Source organism: Bombina bombina, chromosome 1 (genome assembly GCF_027579735.1).
Source record: "Bombina bombina isolate aBomBom1 chromosome 1, aBomBom1.pri, whole genome shotgun sequence".
In the NCBI taxonomy this organism is placed as follows: Eukaryota; Metazoa; Chordata; class Amphibia; order Anura; family Bombinatoridae; genus Bombina; species Bombina bombina.
The window spans coordinates 108,755,178-108,772,679 of NC_069499.1; the positions used below are offsets into that span (position 1 = coordinate 108,755,178).

Consider the following 17,502-nt stretch of genomic DNA (forward strand, 5'->3'; position numbering starts at 1 on the left):
TTTTCTTTTAAAACTGGGGTAGATATTTCACTTATCGATTGTCAACATATGGTATTTTCATAAGTTATTTGTGCAAATTTTATTAAATGATATATAAGAAGCTAAAAATATCTTCTTTTTTTTTACACCGCTGCACTTAAGTAATTATTTCATAATTGATAGTAGTGGGCATATTTGAGATCATTGCGTATAAAAAATTATTTTAAAATATATATCTAAAACGATCTATTACTTATATTAATTTTTTGCCATATAGTAAAAATAATGTTTTTGTTTGCATTTAGGTTTGACAAGAATGATGACAAAAAGCTATACATCAAAAAATGTTTCACACTTTAAATACCTTTTCCAACTTGACATACTAAAATATTTTTAGTCTTTATGCTTGTATAATATATTATAACAAAATGTTACATGAGGGGTTACATTTTTATATGTTATAAGTTTATTTTTAAAACAGTGGGCAAATGGATGCGGCTAAAAGCAGATTGTCTAAACTGTCACGCTAGAAGAGCTGGTGTAAACGTTGCTATGGGCAACCAGTTCCTCTTCTAGAGCGTCAGTCAATGTTCATTTTGATCCTCTGTCAGCGTACTGTTGCGTGCGCACTCCCGTGTCTAATCAGCAAAGCAATGTTGATTGGACACGGTAAGAGAGAGGGGGAAAAAAACACCCATTTCATTAAAAAAAGCGATTCAATTAAATATAAGTTATATACAAATTAGGGTAGTTTATTATGGATCGTTAAAGGGATTATGAAACCCAATTTTTTTTCATTCATTATTCAGATAAAAAATACAATTTTAAATAACTTTCCAAGATACTTATTTTGTCTAATTTGCTTAATTTGCTTTGCATCCTTTGTTGAAGGAGCAGTAATGCACTACTGGGAGACAGCTGAAAGTCAATGACAAGAGGCATATATGTGCAGCCAGCAACCAGCAGCTCCTGAGCCTACCTAGGTATACTTTTCAACAAAGGATTCAAAGAAAAGAAACAAATTACACAACAGAAGTAAATTGGAAAGTTGTTTAAACCGGTATTCCCTATCTGAATCACGAAAGAAAAAAAATTGGGTGTCATATCCCTCTAAACCATGAGTTTTTTTTTAGCTGGGGGAAACACAGAGGGGCCAGACATGATGCAGATGGAGCCCAGACCCCACCAGAACTTGCCTGCAGAGCCAGATGGGACCCCTAGAGGGGCAGGTCCACTGTTAATTAAGACCCCAGTGACCCCTGTAGTTACGCCTCTGCTTTTAAAGCTGGTCAGAGGTGATAAAAAGTATTTGTAAGATTTGACCGATCCTCTAGTAATTCTATTTCTTCTAGAAGGAAATTAAAAACACAAAACAAACACTGGCCTAGAGAATTTATTATCTGGATAGTGGCTAATTGTGTGTTGCAGTAATTAAATAATTATTGATATACACAATGACACATTTTCTAATGTTACCTTTACTGCCTCCGGACTAGTTGAGTTTATCGTGACCCGATGCAATATGTTGATTCTGTAAACTGGTCCATATTTTTCTGACCTACAATAACACAGAGTTGGACAAGACTATTAACAATCTAAGCAAACTGGACAATGTTATTATTCAGATCCATAACTTAAAAGGACAGTCTAGTCAAACTTAAACTTTTATGATTCAGATAGGACATGCAATTTGAAACAATTTTCCAATTTATTTTTATCATCAAATTCTTGGTATTCTTTGTTAAAGCTAAACCTAGGTAGGCTCATTTGCAAATTTCTAAGCCCTTGAAGGCTGCCTCTTATCTCACAGTTAGACACTGCTAGTTCATGAGTGCAATATAGATAACATTGTGCTCACTCCCATGGAGTTATTTATGAGTCAGCACTGATTGGCTAAAATGCAAGTTTGTCAAAAGAACTGAAATATAACAGTGTTGGTTATGCAAAACTAGTGAATGCGTAATAACATAATTTATGTAAGAACTTACCTGATAAATTCATTTCTTTCATATTGGCAAGAGTCCATGAACTATTGACGTATGGGATATACATTCCTACCAGGAGGGGCAAAGTTTCCCAAACCTCAAAATGCCTATAAATACACCCCCACCACACCCACAATTCAGTTTAACGAATAGCCAAGAAGTGGGGTGATAAGAAAGGAGCAAAAGCATCAACAAGGAATTGGAATAATTGTGCTGTATACAAAAAAATCATAACCACCACAAAAAGGGTGGGCCTCATGGACTCTTGCCAATATGAAAGAAATTAATTTATCAGGTAAGTTCTTACATAAATTATGTTTTCTTTCATGTAATTGGCAAGAGTCCATGAGCTAGTAACGTATGGGATAGCAAATACCCAAGATGTGGAACTCCACGCAAGAGTCACTAGAGAGGGAGGGATAAAAATAAAGACAGCCAATTCCGCTGAAAAAAGAATCCACAACCCAAATCAAAAAGTTTTAATCTTGTATAATGAAAAAAACTGAAAATATAAGCAGAAGAATCAAACTGAAACAGCTGCCTGAAGAACTTTTCTACCAAAAACTGCTTCTGAAGAAGAGAAAACATCAAAATGGTAGAATTTAGTAAAAGTATGCAAAGAAGACCAAGTTGCTGCTTTGCAAATCTGATCAACAGAAGCTTCATTCTTAAAAGCCCAGGAAGTAGAAACTGACCTAGTAGAATGAGCCGTAATCCTTTGAGGCGGGGATTTACCCGACTCCAAATAAGCATGATGAATCAAAAGCTTTAACCAAGAAGCCAAAGAAATGGCAGAAGCTTTCTGACCTTTCCTAGAACCAGAAAAGATAACAAATAGATTAGAAGTCTTTCTGAAATCTTTAGTAGCTTCAACATAATATTTCAAAGCTCTTACCACATCCAAAGAATGCAAAGATCTTTCCAAAGAATTCTTAGGATTAGGACACAACGAAGGGACAACAATTTCTCTACTAATGTTGTTGGAATTCACAACCTTAGGTAAAAATTTAAATGAAGTCCGCAAAACCGCCTTATCCTGATGAAAAATCAGAAAAGGAGACTCACAAGAAAGAGCAGATAATTCAGAAACTCTTCTAGCAGAAGACATGGCCAAAAGAAACAATACTTTCCAAGAAAGTAATTTAATGTCCAGAGAAATCATAGGCTCAAACGGAGGAGCCTGTAAAGCTCTCAAAACCAAATTAAGACTCCAAGGAGGAGAAATTGACTTAATGACAGGCTTGATACGAACCAAAGCCTGTACAAAACAACGAATGTCAGGAAGATTATCAATTTTCCTGTGAAACAGAACAGAAAGAGTAGAGATTTGTCCTTTCAAGGAACTTGCAGACAAACCCTTATCCAAACCATCCTGAAGAAACTGTAAAATTCTAGGAATTCTAAAAGAATGCCAAGAGAACTTATGAGAAGAACACCATGAAATGTAAGTCTTCCAAACTCGGTAATAAATCTTTCTAGACACAGATTTACGAGCCTGCAACATAGTATTAATCACTGAGTCAGAGAAACCTCTATGACTAAGCACTAAACGTTTAATCTCCATACCTTCAAATTTAAGGATTTGAGATCCTGATGGAAAAACAGACCTTGAGATAGAAGGTCTGGCCTTAACGGAAGTGGCCAAGGATGGTAACTGGACATCCGAACAAGATCCACATACCAAAACCTGTGTGGCCATGCTGGAGCCACCAGCAGTACAAATGAACGCTCCATTATGATTTTGGAAATCACTCATGGAAGAAGAACTAGAGGCGGAAAGATATAAGCAGGTTGATAATGCCAAGGAAGTGACAACGCATCCACTGCTTCCGCCTGAGGATCCCTGGACAGATACCTGGGAAGTTTCCTGTTTATATGAGAAGCCATCAGATCTATTTCTGGAAGCCCCCACATCTGAACAATCTGAAGAAACACATCTGGGTGAAGAGACCATTCTCCCAGATGTAAAGTCTGGCGACTGAGATAATCCGCTTCGCAATTGTCTATACCTGGGATATGAACCGCAGAGATTAGACAGGAGCTGGATTCCGCCCATGCAAGTATCCGAGATACTTCTTTCATAGCTTGAGGACTGTGAGTCCCACCTTGATGATTGCCATACGCCATGGTTGTGACATTGTCTGTCTGAAAACAAATAAATGGTTCTCTCTTCAGAAGAGGCCAGAACTGAAGAGCTCTGAGAATCGCACGGAGTTCCAAAATATTGATTGGTAATCTCGCCTCTTGAGATTTCCAAACCCCCTGCGCTGTCAGAGATCCCCAGACAGCTCCCCAACCTGAAAGACTCGCATCTGTTGAAATCACAGTCCAGGTTGGATGAAGAAAAGAGGCCCCCTGAACCAAACATTGGTGATCTAACCACCAAGTCAGAGATAATCGAGTATGTGGATTTAAGGATATTAATTGTGATATCTTTGTATAATCCCTGCACCACTGGTTCAGCATACAAAGCTGAAGAGGTCTCATGTGAAAACGAGCAAAGGGGATTGCGTCCGATGCTGCAGTCATGAGACCTAAAACCATGCACATAGCTACTGAAGGGAATGACAGACTGAAGGTTCCGACAAGCAGAAACCAATTTCAGGTGTCTTTTGTCTGTTAGAGACAAAGTCATGGATACTGAATATATTTGGAATCCTAAAAAGGTTACTCTTGTTTGAGTAATCAAGGAACTTTTTGGTAAATTGATCCTCCAACCATGTTTTTGAAGAAACAACACTAGTTGATTCGTGTGAGATTCTGCAGAATGTAAAGACTGAGCAAGTACCAAGATATCGTCCAAATAAGGAAACACCGCAATACCCCACTCTCTGATTACAGAGAGAAGGGCACCGAGAACTTTTGAAAAGATCCTTGGAGCTGTTGCTAGGCCAAAAGGAAGAGCAACAAATTGGTAATGCTTGTCTAGAAAAGAGAATCTCAGGAACTGATAGTGATCTGGATGAATTGGATTATGAAGATAAGCATCCTGTAAGTCTATTGTGGACATATAATGCCCTTGCTGAACAAAAGGCAGAATAGTCCTTATAGTCACCATTTTGAATGTTGGTATTCTCACATAATGATTCAAAATTTTTAGATCCAGAACTGGTCTGAAAGAATTCTCTTTCTTTGGTACAATGAACAGATTTGAATAAAACCCCAGACCCCGTTCCAGATATGGAACTGGCACAATTACTCCAGATGACTGACTCCAGGTCTGAAACACACTTCAGGAAAGCCAGAGCCTTTACTGAGTTCACTGGAATGCGTGAGAGAAAGAACCTTCTCACAGGCGGTCTTACCTTGAAACCTATTCTGTACCCTTGAGAAACAATGTTCTGAATCCAATGATTTTGGATTGAATTGATCCAAACATCTTTGAAAAATCATAGTCTGCCCCCTACCAGCTGTGCTGGAATGAGGGCCGCACCTTCATGCGGACTTGGGGGCTGGTTTTGATTTTCTAAAAGGCTTGGATTTATTCCAGACTGGAGAAGGCTTCCAATTGGAAACCGTTCCTTTAGGGGAAGGGTCAGGCTTCTGTTCCTTATTCTGACGAAAGGAACGAAAACGGTTAGCAGCCCTAAATTTACCCTTGGATTTTTTTATCCTGAGGCAAAAAAGCTCCCTTCCCCCCAGTGACAGTTGAAATTATAGAATCCAACTGAGAACCAAATAATGTATTACCTTGGAAAGAAAGAGATAGCAATGTTGACTTAGAAGTCATATCCGCATTCCAAGATTTATGCCATAAAGCTCTTCTAGCTAAAGACATTTACCTGACATCAATTCTAATGATATCAAAAATGGAATCACAAATGAAATTATTAGCATGTTGAATTAGCTTAACAATGCTATACACATTAGGATCAGGTACTTGTTGCGCTAAAGCCTCCAACCAAAAAGTTGAAGCCGCAGCAACATCAGCCAAAGAAATAGCAGGCCTAAGAAGATGACCTGAACATAAATAAGCCTTCCTTAGATAAGATTCAAGCTTCCTATCTAAAGGATCTTTAAAAGAAGTACTATCTGCCATAGGAATAGTAGTACGTTTAGCAAGAGTAGAGATAGCCCCATCAACTTTGGGGATTTTTTCCCAAAACTCCAATCTATCAGACGGCAAAGGGTACAGTCTCTTAAACCTTGAAGGAGTAAATGAAGTACCCAAACTATTCCATTCCCTAGAAATTACATCTGAAATAGCATCAGGAACTGGAAAAACCTCTGGAATAACTACATGAGGTTTAAAAACCGAATTTAAACATTTACTGGTTTTAATATCAAGAGGACTAGACTCCTCCATATCTAATGCAATCAATACCTCTTTTAATAAAGAACGAATAAACTATGCTGGCGGTCATTTAAAAATTCATCGAATTTATGAGAAGTTTTAAAAGACCTTTTACGTTTATTAGAAGGTGGTATAACAGACAGGGCCTTCTGAATAGAATTAGAAACAAATTCTCTCACATTAACAGGAATATCCTGAACATTAGATGTTGAAGGAACAACAACAGTTAATGGACTACTACTAATGGAAATATTGTCTGCTTTTGAAAGTTTATCATGACAACTAACACAAACTACAGCCGGAGGAACAGTTACCACAAGTTTACAACAAATGCACTTAGCTTTGGTAGAACTGACATCAGGCAGCAGCATTCCAGAAGTAGATTCTGATACAGGGTCAGATTGAGACATCTTGCAATATGTAATAGAAAAAACAACATATAAAGCAAAATTATCAAATTCCTTATATGACAGTTTCAGGAATGGGAAAAAATGCAAACAGAATAAGCCTCTGGAAACCAGAAGCAAAAAGAAACAAAGACTTAAATAATGTAAAAAAAACTGGCGCCAAGTATGACGCCCACAATTGACAATTTTTTTGGCGCCAAAAACGTCTGCAACAAACACGAGCGTCATAGATGACGCAACTACGTGAAAACTCTCGGCACCAACTAAGACGCCAGAAATTACGTCATAACGTCAACAAACGTAATTCTCGCGCCAAAAAAGTCTCGCGCCAAAAATTACGCAATAAATTATAGCATTTTTTGCTCCTGCGAGCCTAACAGCCCACAATTTAGAGAGAAAAGTCCAATTTAAAAATTTTCAGGTAAGAAAAAAATTTATTCATATGCATTTCCCAAAATGAAACTGACAGTCTGTAAGAAGGAAATATACTGATTAACCTGAATCATGGCAAATATAAGTATAAAACATATATTTAGAACTTTACATATAAAGTGCCAAACCATAGCTGAGAGTGTCATAAATAAAATAAAACATACTTACCAAAAGACACTCATCTACATAAAGTAGATAGCCAAACCAGTACTGAAGCGAGAATCAGCAGAGGTAATGGTATATAAGAGTATATCGTTGATCTGAAAAGGGAGGTAGGAGATGAATCTCTACGACCGAAAACAGAGAACTTATGAAATAGATCCCCGTTAGGATGACCATTGCATTCAATAGGTAATACTCCCTTCACATCACTCTGTCATTCACTGCACTCTGAGAGGAAAACGGGCTTCAGCATGCTGCGAAGCGCATATCAACGTAGAAATCTAGCACAAACTTACTTCACCACCTCCATAGGAGGCAAAGTTTGTAAAACTGAATTGTGGGTGTGGTGGGGGGTGTATTTATAGGCATTTTGAGGTTTGGGAAACTTTGCCCCTCCTGGTAGCAATGTATATCCCATACGTCACTAGCTCATGGACTCTTGCCAATTACATGAAAGAAAAAGGGATTATCTATCTTTTTAAACAATAAAAATTCTGGAGTAGACTGTCCATTTAAGTACTTTAAAAAAGCAGTAGTAGATTCTCTTTAGCTCTGTGCCTTTTACAACTTTATTAGTCTTTTTCAAATGCAAAATAAAGTGTAAAAGAATGAGTAGTAATCTCTAAAGATTATTATTTGACATTTTTCTACATTGGAGGGGTACAATATAGTATATGGAGTTCTAGAGGTTTGAAATGAACACTCTTTCCTGTATAACAAGGACATCCTGGAGAATACAGCCAGGGAAATCTCCAAGATACACAGTTCTCATTAAGTTGATCATTGCTCACCATTGCTTTTCTGGACCCCAGGTAATCCCCAGGTGCAAGGTTTTGTACAATAACACAAATATAATGCACAATCTTCAGATCCTGGGTCAAATGCAATGAATACAAAAGATTATTTTTTCTAATCAGATATGAATAGAACACAGTAAAAAGGCATGAACGTCAAAATTATACTTTAATGATTCAGAATTTCAAATTTGATACTAAATCACATTGACCTCTTTGCCCTGCATGTTATCTCTGAAAATGGTTAATTTTTTTAAATCGACTGAGTTTCTATAAAGTAGTGGGTACCACATGTTAGAACTTAGATTTTCCCCTTATCTTTTCTGCTGAGGTCAATTTAAGACAGATATAAAACAGGCAATAAAAGGTGTGACAAAAAATGATTTATTATGGCAATAAACATAAAATTAGACATACCACTGCAAGAATAAATCATGGACTACTTTGTAGTTTTCCATAGCTTTATTGATGGACGGTATATGGCCTAACAGGAAGCTGAAATAAAAGATCATTTTATTATTTTAGATTATTTATTCTTCACACTAGGAAAAATAATATAGTGGTTAATTCACAAACACACTAAAATATCTCAATATCACTCGAGAGCCATGAATATTAAAGGGACACTAAAATCCAAATTAAAGTGAATGTAATACGATTAAAAACACGGTCACTTTAATTCATCAAAATTTACATTTCCCCCCTGTTGTGAAAAAAAAAAAACTTACCTTTTAATCTTCACAGCAGCTCCAGCTTCCTCTGGTCGTTGCAAGCCATTTCTGACGTCAGAAATGATGGATAGGTCATCATCCAATCACGGCTTCCCCCATGAGGGAATCAGTGTCTGATTCAACGCCGTGATTGGAGGAAGCCGGATTCCTCATTTTAGACCCAGTAAGAGGCTTGCGACGGGTGGAGGAAGCTGGAGCAGCTGTCAAGATTCAAAGGTAAGTTTTTTTTCACAACAGGAGGGAAATGTAAATTTTGATGAATTAAAGTGCCCCTGTTTTTAATTAAATGTTTAAAAAACAGGCACTTTAGCATCAAAATTTACATTCACTTTAAACTAGAGTTTGCAATTAAAAAAAAACAAAAACATTTTCAATTTACTCCTATTATCATATTGTGCACAGTCTTTTATTTATGCACACTTTCTGAGGTACTAGCTCCTACTGAGCATGTGCAAGAATTCACGGTATACAGGGAGTGTAGAATTATTAGGCAAATGAGTATTTTGACCACATCATCCTCTTTATGCATGTTGTCTTACTCCAAGCTGTATAGGCTCGAAAGCCTACTACCAATTAAGCATATTAGGTGATGTGCATCTCTGTAATGAGAAGGGGTGTGGTCTAATGACATCAACACCCTATATCAGGTGTACATAATTATTAGGCAACTTCCTTTCCTTTGGCAAAATGGGTCAAAAGAAGGACTTGACAGGCTCAGAAAAGTCAAAAATAGTGAGATATCTTGCAGAGGGATGCAGCACTCTTAAAATTGCAAAGCTTCTGAAGCGTGATCATCGAACAATCAAGCTTTTCATTCAAAATAGTCAACAGGGTCGCAAGAAGCGTGTGGAAAAACCAAGGCGCAAAATAACTGCCCATGAACTGAGAAAACATCACTGGAGTGCCCAAAAGCACAAGGTGTGCAATACTCAGAGACATGGCCAAGGTAAGAAAGGCTGAAAGACGACCACCACTGAACAAGACACACAAGCTGAAACGTCAAGACTGGGCCAAGAAATATCTCAAGACTGATTTTTCTAAGGTTTTATGGACTGATGAAATGAGAGTGAGTCTTGATGGGCCAGATGGATGGGCCCGTGGCTGGATTGGTAAAGGGCAGAGAGCTCCAGTCCGACTCAGACGCCAGCAAGGTGGAGGTGGAGTACTGGTTTGGGCTGGTATCATCAAAGATGAGCTTGTGGGGCCTTTTCGGGTTGAGGATGGAGTCAAGCTCAACTCCCAGTCCTACTGCCAGTTTCTGGAAGACACCTTCTTCAAGCAGTGGTACAGGAAGAAGTCTGCATCCTTCAAGAAAAACATGATTTTCATGCAGGACAATGCTCCATCACACGCGTCCAAGTACTCCACAGCGTGGCTGGCAAGAAAGGGTATAAAAGAAGAAAATCTAATGACATGGCCTCCTTGTTCACCTGATCTGAACCCCATTGAGAACCTGTGGTCCATCATCAAATGTGAGATTTACAAGGAGGGAAAACAGTACACCTCTCTGAACAGTGTCTGGGAGGCTGTGGTTGCTGCTGCACGCAATGTTGATGGTGAACAGATCAAAACACTGACAGAATCCATGGATGGCAGGCTTTTGAGTGCCCTTGCAAAGAAAGGTGGCTATATTGGTCACTGATTTGTTTTTGCTTTGTTTTTGAATGTCAGAAATGTATATTTGTGAATGTTGAGATGTTATATTGGTTTCACTGGTAAAAATAAATAATTGAAATGGGTATATATTTGTTTTTTGTTAAGTTGCCTAATAATTATGCACAGTAATAGTCACCTGCACACACAGATATCCCCCTAAAATAGCTAAAACTAAAAACAAACTAAAAACTACTTCCAAAAATATTCAGCTTTGATATTAATGAGTTTTTTGGGTTCATTGAGAACATGGTTGTTGTTCAATAATAAAATTAATCCTCAAAAATACAACTTGTCTAATAATTCTGCACTCCCTGTATACATAAATAAGTCTGTGATTCGCTGATGGCTGTCATATGATACAGGCGGCATGGAAATTGAAGGAAATGTTTAAATTTGATCAATTGAAATTCAGGGTAAATATGACTGAATTGTTGTCAAAATTAAACTTTAATGATTCAGATAGAATATACAATTTTAAACAACTTTCCAATTAATGTTTATTAACAAAATGTGCACAGTCGTCTTATATTTAAACTTTTTGAGTCCCCATCTCCTACTGAGCATGTGCAAGAATTCACAGAATGTACGTATATGCATTTGTGATTGGCTAATGGCTGTCACATGATACAGGAGGAGTGAAAATAGACATAACTGAAATTTGTCAGAAATAAATCTACTACTCATTTGAAGTTCAGAGTAAGTTCTATTGCATTGCATTGTCTTTATTATGCATTTGTTGATTATGCAAATCTACTGTATTTACTGGTGCTTTAAGCAAAATGGCTTGTCCTGTATTTAACACAGGGGATAACACTAAAATCTTAGCATGCCTTTTTGCATATTTTAATATTAAACTACCTCTTTTCTTAGCATTTTAAACCCCACCCCCATTCAAGAGTTTTTTTAATTATTATACAAAGAACGAACAATACAGCCAATCAGAGAGTATTTCTCCTGAGCTACTTATCTGATTATAATAGATACTCTTATCTGGTTGTTGTGAAAAGGGAATATTAAATCAATACTGTGCCGAGTGCGTCAGTGTGTTTTTGGGGGGCAAAATACAGGGTTTATAAATTCGGCAAGAGGAGAGAAAGATTATATCCTTGAAAAAGCTATAAGCGAAACACTTCGGATATAGCTACTGGAACTCTTTTCACAGCACTGTGAAGGGATTACAGGGTATTGAGGAGGGGTTTTGGACCCTATTTTAGGCTTATAGGACACTATTATACCAAGTGTATATTCTCTGATGTGCTTGTATTTGGTGAGTTCTGTATGTGTTTAAAAAGAATTAAGCCATTGCCGAGAGTGTGGCTGGTTATGTGCCAAACATAACACTGCTGTATTGGTTTGAGCTTTGCCAGAAAGCTCCTAATCACGTAAGTAATACTCTGTGAAGCAGTTTTAATTTCGTTGACTAAAATTAGACTAAAACGAGAATAAAACTAAAGAAATTCTGATGACTAAAATACGACTAAAACTAAAATGGTATTTTAGTCAAAAGACTATGGGGCATATTGATCAAACTCTGTATGGATCTTGAGGCCCCTCCATAACTTGCCTGCCTGCTCTGAGGTGGCGGACAGAAATTAACCCGATTAAATACGATCGGGTTGATTGACACCCCCTGCTAGCGGCCCGTTCACAAGAACTGCTGGTGCAATGATAAATGCTGACAGCGTATGCTGTCAGCATTTATAGATATGCAGCGGACATGATCCGCTATATCGGATCATGTCCGCTCGCACCATAGTAAATAGGCCCCTATGACTAAAACTAAATCAAAATTTGCTGTCAAAATCAACACTTTATGTTATAATCAATCCATATCTAATCACTGCTCTTTTGTAAAAAAAAAAAAAAAAGCAAGGCTATCTTCTTGTTTATTTACGAAACTTGGTTTTATTTAATTTTAAGATAAATAAAGACATGTTATATACCGCAACTGTTAAATCTGTATTGTATTTTCAAACCTTAATACCATAAATAAAAACAGGTTAATAAACCTTTACTCCAGGAGTATATAATGAGTTTGGAAGTTCTAGATCAGTGTTAATTTCATTGCCGAAAAAAATGTTCGAATCTGTGAACAATAAATTGATTCTTCGTATAGAAATAAGCATAACCCACGAGTATGGGTTTAAAGGGACACTGAACCCAAATTTTCTTTCGCGATTCAGATAGAGCATGCAATTTTAAGCAACTTTCTAATTTACTCCTATTATCAAATTTTCTTCATTCTCTTGGTATCTTTATTTGAAATGCAAGAATGTAAGTTTAGATGCTGGCCCATTTTTGGTGAATAACCTGGGTTATTCATGCTGATTGGTGGATAAATTAATCCACCAATAAAAAAGTGCTGTCCAGAGGTCTTAACCAAAAAAAGAAGCTTAGATGCCTTCTTTTTCAAATCAAGATGCAAATCGAAGCAAGTGAACAAAGAAAAGTTGATAATAGGAGTAAATTAGAAAGTTGCTTAAAATTACACGCATCTGAATCACAAAAGAAAAAATTTTTGGTTCAGTGTCCCTTTAAGTTGTGCTGTGCCTGTGCTAACTGCAGAAAGTTTCTGTTGTGTTGAGTTACTTGATATTTATTTTAATTATTAACAGAGAACTGTTAAAGTTTTTATATTGGGTAATATGGGCAATGACATTACAGCCAATACAGTTTACAGTTTGTTTTTTTATATTATAAAGTTGAACTTCTGTTTATTAAACTTAAAATAAATAAAGTTTCATAAAGACGTTATATATCACAACAGCTAAATCTGTGTCTGTACCTTAATACCAGTATATAATGAGTTTGGGAATTATAGAGAAATGCTTAAATAATGCATTACACTTTACCTAAACCCCTTAGATTTTAGTTGATACAATCTACTGGAGATTTAGTCGACTAAAACAATTCAGATGACTAAAATACGACTAAAATACGACTAAAACGGCATTTTAGTCAAAAGACTGAAACTAAGATTAAAACGAAATTTGCCGTCAAAATGAACACTGCTGTGAAGTGGCTTGGAATTACATGAAGGGGCCCATTTATCAAGTTCCGGATGGAGCTTGAGGGCCCGTGTTTCTTAAGACCGCTGCTCCATAACCCTGTCTGCCTGCTCTGAGCAGGCGGACACACATCTCCGAAAATCAACCCGATCGAGTACGATTGGATTGATTGACACCTCTCTGCTTGGCTGCAAATCTGCAGGGGGCGGCGTTGCACCTTCAGCTCACAAGAGCTGCTGGTGCAATGCTGAATACGGAGAGTGTATTGCTCTCCGCATTCAGCGAGGTCTGGCGGACTTGATCCGCACTCTCAGATCAGGTCCGCCAGACCTTTGATAAATATCCTCCGAAGAGTCAAACTTGGTTGCACTATTTTGCATTCCTCTCTCTCTTATCTCTTGAGGTAAAGTCATGGATGGAGAGGAAAAGGAAAAAAGCAAAAGATCATCATTGGTTTTATGAAATCGGACATTGTATCCTCCTTTTAATTTTTTTTTATATGCACTTTATGTCACATATTATATTGATATTTAAAGGGACAGTCTTGTCAAAATTAAACTTTCATGATTCAGACAGGGCATGCAATTTTAACTTACTTTCCAATTACCTCTGTTATCTAATTTGTCTAATTATCTAGGTATTCTTTGCTGATTGGCGGCTGTGCATATATGCCTCATGTTATTTGTTCACCCATGTGCTGTGTCTTTAACAAAGGATACCAAGAGAATGGTATTCTCTATCTGAATCATGAAAGAAAAGTTTTGGGTTTCATGCCCCTTTAACACCATCATTAAATAGTCGTTAATAATCATTGAGACCATGTAGATTAGAAAAATTATAACATAGTAATTCATTCAAATTGTATTATTGCTTTCCATTTTGTAACTATTTCTGTGTCTTTGGAAAGTCTTTACATCGTTATGTGAACTATAAATACACCAGCACAGAGCCTAAAGCAGAATGATTTCCAAGCCACTAAACTTTATCCTACAAATAAATGAGTTTTTAATGAGCAGTAGCATTCAAAACACGCATTTCTTTTAGTGAAATCTAGCGTCAGAACCATGGAGCAAAATCAGTGAAGTGTTTGTAATATTTCATGTTCTATAAATTTATTTCCCCCCCCAGAAGATTAGACATAGTTAAAGGGACAGTATGCACCTTATAATTACAAGATATGTCTGTTGTCTTGCTATAGAATTACATTTTAATTAAAATTAATATCTTGTTTGCTGCAAAAGTTTCAATAGCCAAACTACACCCTCTACTTGCTTTTTTGTGTGAAGCCAATCCAGGTGTAAGTATGCAGAGAACAAGGCTAGTTGCAGTCATAATGTTAGTATAAAGTTCTTTGGCAGGTGTTAACTGCTAAAGCCCATAAGGGAAATATATGCAGCAGGGTTAGCCTTGAGAAGTCAGCAGGGTGTATTTCTTACTCTGAGAATTAAAAAAATCCATATTTTTTTGCTATTTTTAGAGCTAAATTAAAGAAAAGGGAGCAAAAAAAATAATGAAAAAAACATTGCAAAGTTGTTTTACTACATATAACTTAACATGTACTATTAAAATCTCATCTCAAGGTGTTTGCTGTATCTACTGTCCCTTTAAAGGGACAGTCTACTCCAAAATTGTTATGGTTTAGAAAGATAGATAACACCTTTACTACCAATTCCCCAGCTTTGCACAACCAACATTTTTATATTAATATACTTTATAACTTTTAAACCTACATTTCTGCCTGTTTCTACATCCCTGCAGAGGCCTTTATCTCAGTGAATTTTTATAGCTTTTCACAGCAAGATACTGCTAGTTCATATGTGCCATATAGATGACATTGTGCTCACTCCCATGAAGTCAGCTCTAATTTTCTATAATGCAAGTCTGCTGTAAATAGCACTGAGATAAGGGGCAGAGGCTTAGATACAAAGTAACCACAGCGGTAAAACAGTGTATATTTCTAGAACAGTGCTGGTTATGCAAAACTGGGAAATAGGTAATAATGGGATTATCTACCTTTTAAACAATACACATTTGGTGTAGTCTGTCTCTTTAAACAAATCTCTTGCACCATACAAGCTGATATACACAACCAGGCAAGTTCATAGGGGTGTCTCCATCTTGGACTATTACTGCTCTCTACAATTGGCTACCTGGTGCAAACAACTTAACTGGGAAGTGTGTATGTGTTTGTAGTCAGATTGTAGTTAGTGCAGGTGAGATAGTGTTGGCATTGCAAGGCACAGGTGTGGTGAAAAGTCAGGAAGCATCTAATATGCTGTACCTAGGGGCACCTGCAGAATAAATCTAACCCTGTGTAAGACTTTTATTTGTGAGGCTATTTAGGACTGTAAGTGCCAGTAGTGTGACAGTTCTATCACTTACCTGTCCCGTGGGGGCCCAGGAATATGGTCATATTTCATGTGTATGTATTTTACATAGGCACAGTATGCAAGAAACCCAGCACTAGTGACAATGACCAGAAGCAGGAACAGAGGATAAACCCACGACAAAGCCTGAGAAATTACAGAGTTTAACATTGTTCCAAAGGTTATATTAAGGCTATATCAGATGATTCCTCTGTTTGCTTTGTCCTTGGTGCACGTCCTTCAGTCTTGCTACAAATCCACTGTCTGCAAATCTTCTTTACTCTTCTGCACTTAAAAGAACATTTTCTTTAGCATTCTAATACAATCAATATCTTCATCACACATGCACACTGTATCCTCCCATAGAAATTCTCCTATTAAACTAATCTCACTTTCTTCCTGTTATAAAGACATAGGAATGTGTATACAACGTCACGTGACTCAGCTGCTGGAGGGGGTGGCGCTCAATGCGCAAAAAGCCCAGCCTCTGTGTTCTATCTGATTTTCATTCCTTATCCGATTTTGCTACCCTCGAACTGAGCATGCTCAGTATGAGGTAATTGCATTCCACAGCTGACTAAAAGGAATGTGTTGAATGCATTTAGGCATGTGCAGAGCTACTGATAGCAAATTCTGAAGGGAGAGACATTTACTTTTTAAAGAGATACTTTCTTGATTCAGATAGAGTATGCAAATTTAAGCAACTTTCTAATTTACTCCTATTTAGTGATGTCGCAAAAAGTTCGCTGGAGAACAGTTCCCGGCGATCATAGCTTGTTCGCGTTCGCCGTGGCGGGCGAACATATGCGATGTTCGATCCGCCCCCTATTCGTCATCATTGAGTAAACTTTGACCCTGTATCTCACAGTCTGCAGACACATTTCAGCCAATCAGCAGCAGACACTCCCTCCCAGACCTCCCAGCTCCTGGGCAGCAGCCATTTTAGATTCATTCTGATCCTGCATTCTTAGTGAGAGGAGGGATAGTGCTGCTGCTGCTGCTGATTTTATAGGGAAATTGATAGCTAGGCTAGTGTATTCAGTGTCCACTACAGTCCTGAAGGACTCATCTGATCTCTGCTGTAAGGACAGCACGCCAAAAAGCCCTTTTCAGGGCTAGAACATCAGTCGTTTTTTGTTTTTTTTCTTTGTAATCTAATAGCAGTTGCCTGCCTGGCACTGCCAGCCTGTGTGTCAGCATATACTTTGCCTACTTGCTCAGTGCCACCAGTCATATCTGGTGTAACATTAGTGTAAATTAAAAAAAAAAACTTTTACATCAGTCTGCTAGTGTAATCTAATTTCAGTTGCCAGGCCAGCCTGCCACTGCCAACCAGCCTGTGTGTCAGGCTCACAGCATATACTGTGCCTAGTTCCTCAGTGCCACCAGTCATATCTGGTGTAACATTAGTGTAAATTTAAAAAAAAAAACTTTAACATCAGTCTGCTAGTGTAATCTAATTGCAGTTGCCTGCCTGCCAGCATGTGTGCCAGGCCCACTTGCCAACAAGTGCCACCAATCATATTTGTTCTAACAGTAGTGTAAATATTTAAAAAAAAAACTTTTTTGACTGTGAAACATCAGTCTGCTAGTGTAATCTTATTGCAGTTGCCTGCCTGCCAGCGTGTGTGCCAGGCCCACTTGCCAAGTTAGTGGCACCACTCATATTTGTTGTAACAGTAGTGTAA

At 37.5% G+C, this 17,502-nt stretch overlaps 1 protein-coding gene across 1 annotated transcript in view; it reads right to left on the reverse strand.

Annotated features, from left to right (window-relative positions):
• The window catches only part of LOC128644920 (cholesterol 24-hydroxylase), a 175,232-nt gene extending 159,026 nt beyond the window's left edge, over positions 1-16,206 (reverse strand). Inside the window, exons 1-3 of the mRNA XM_053697576.1 lie at positions 15,831-16,206; positions 8,471-8,548; positions 1,456-1,537 (exon numbers count right to left, since the gene is read on the reverse strand). Of these exons, the coding sequence (XP_053553551.1) occupies positions 1,456-1,537; positions 8,471-8,548; positions 15,831-15,985 (315 nt within the window). The 5' untranslated portion in view covers positions 15,986-16,206. The remainder of the gene's footprint in view (positions 1-1,455; positions 1,538-8,470; positions 8,549-15,830) is intronic.
• Positions 16,207-17,502: the final 1,296 nt, after the last annotated feature.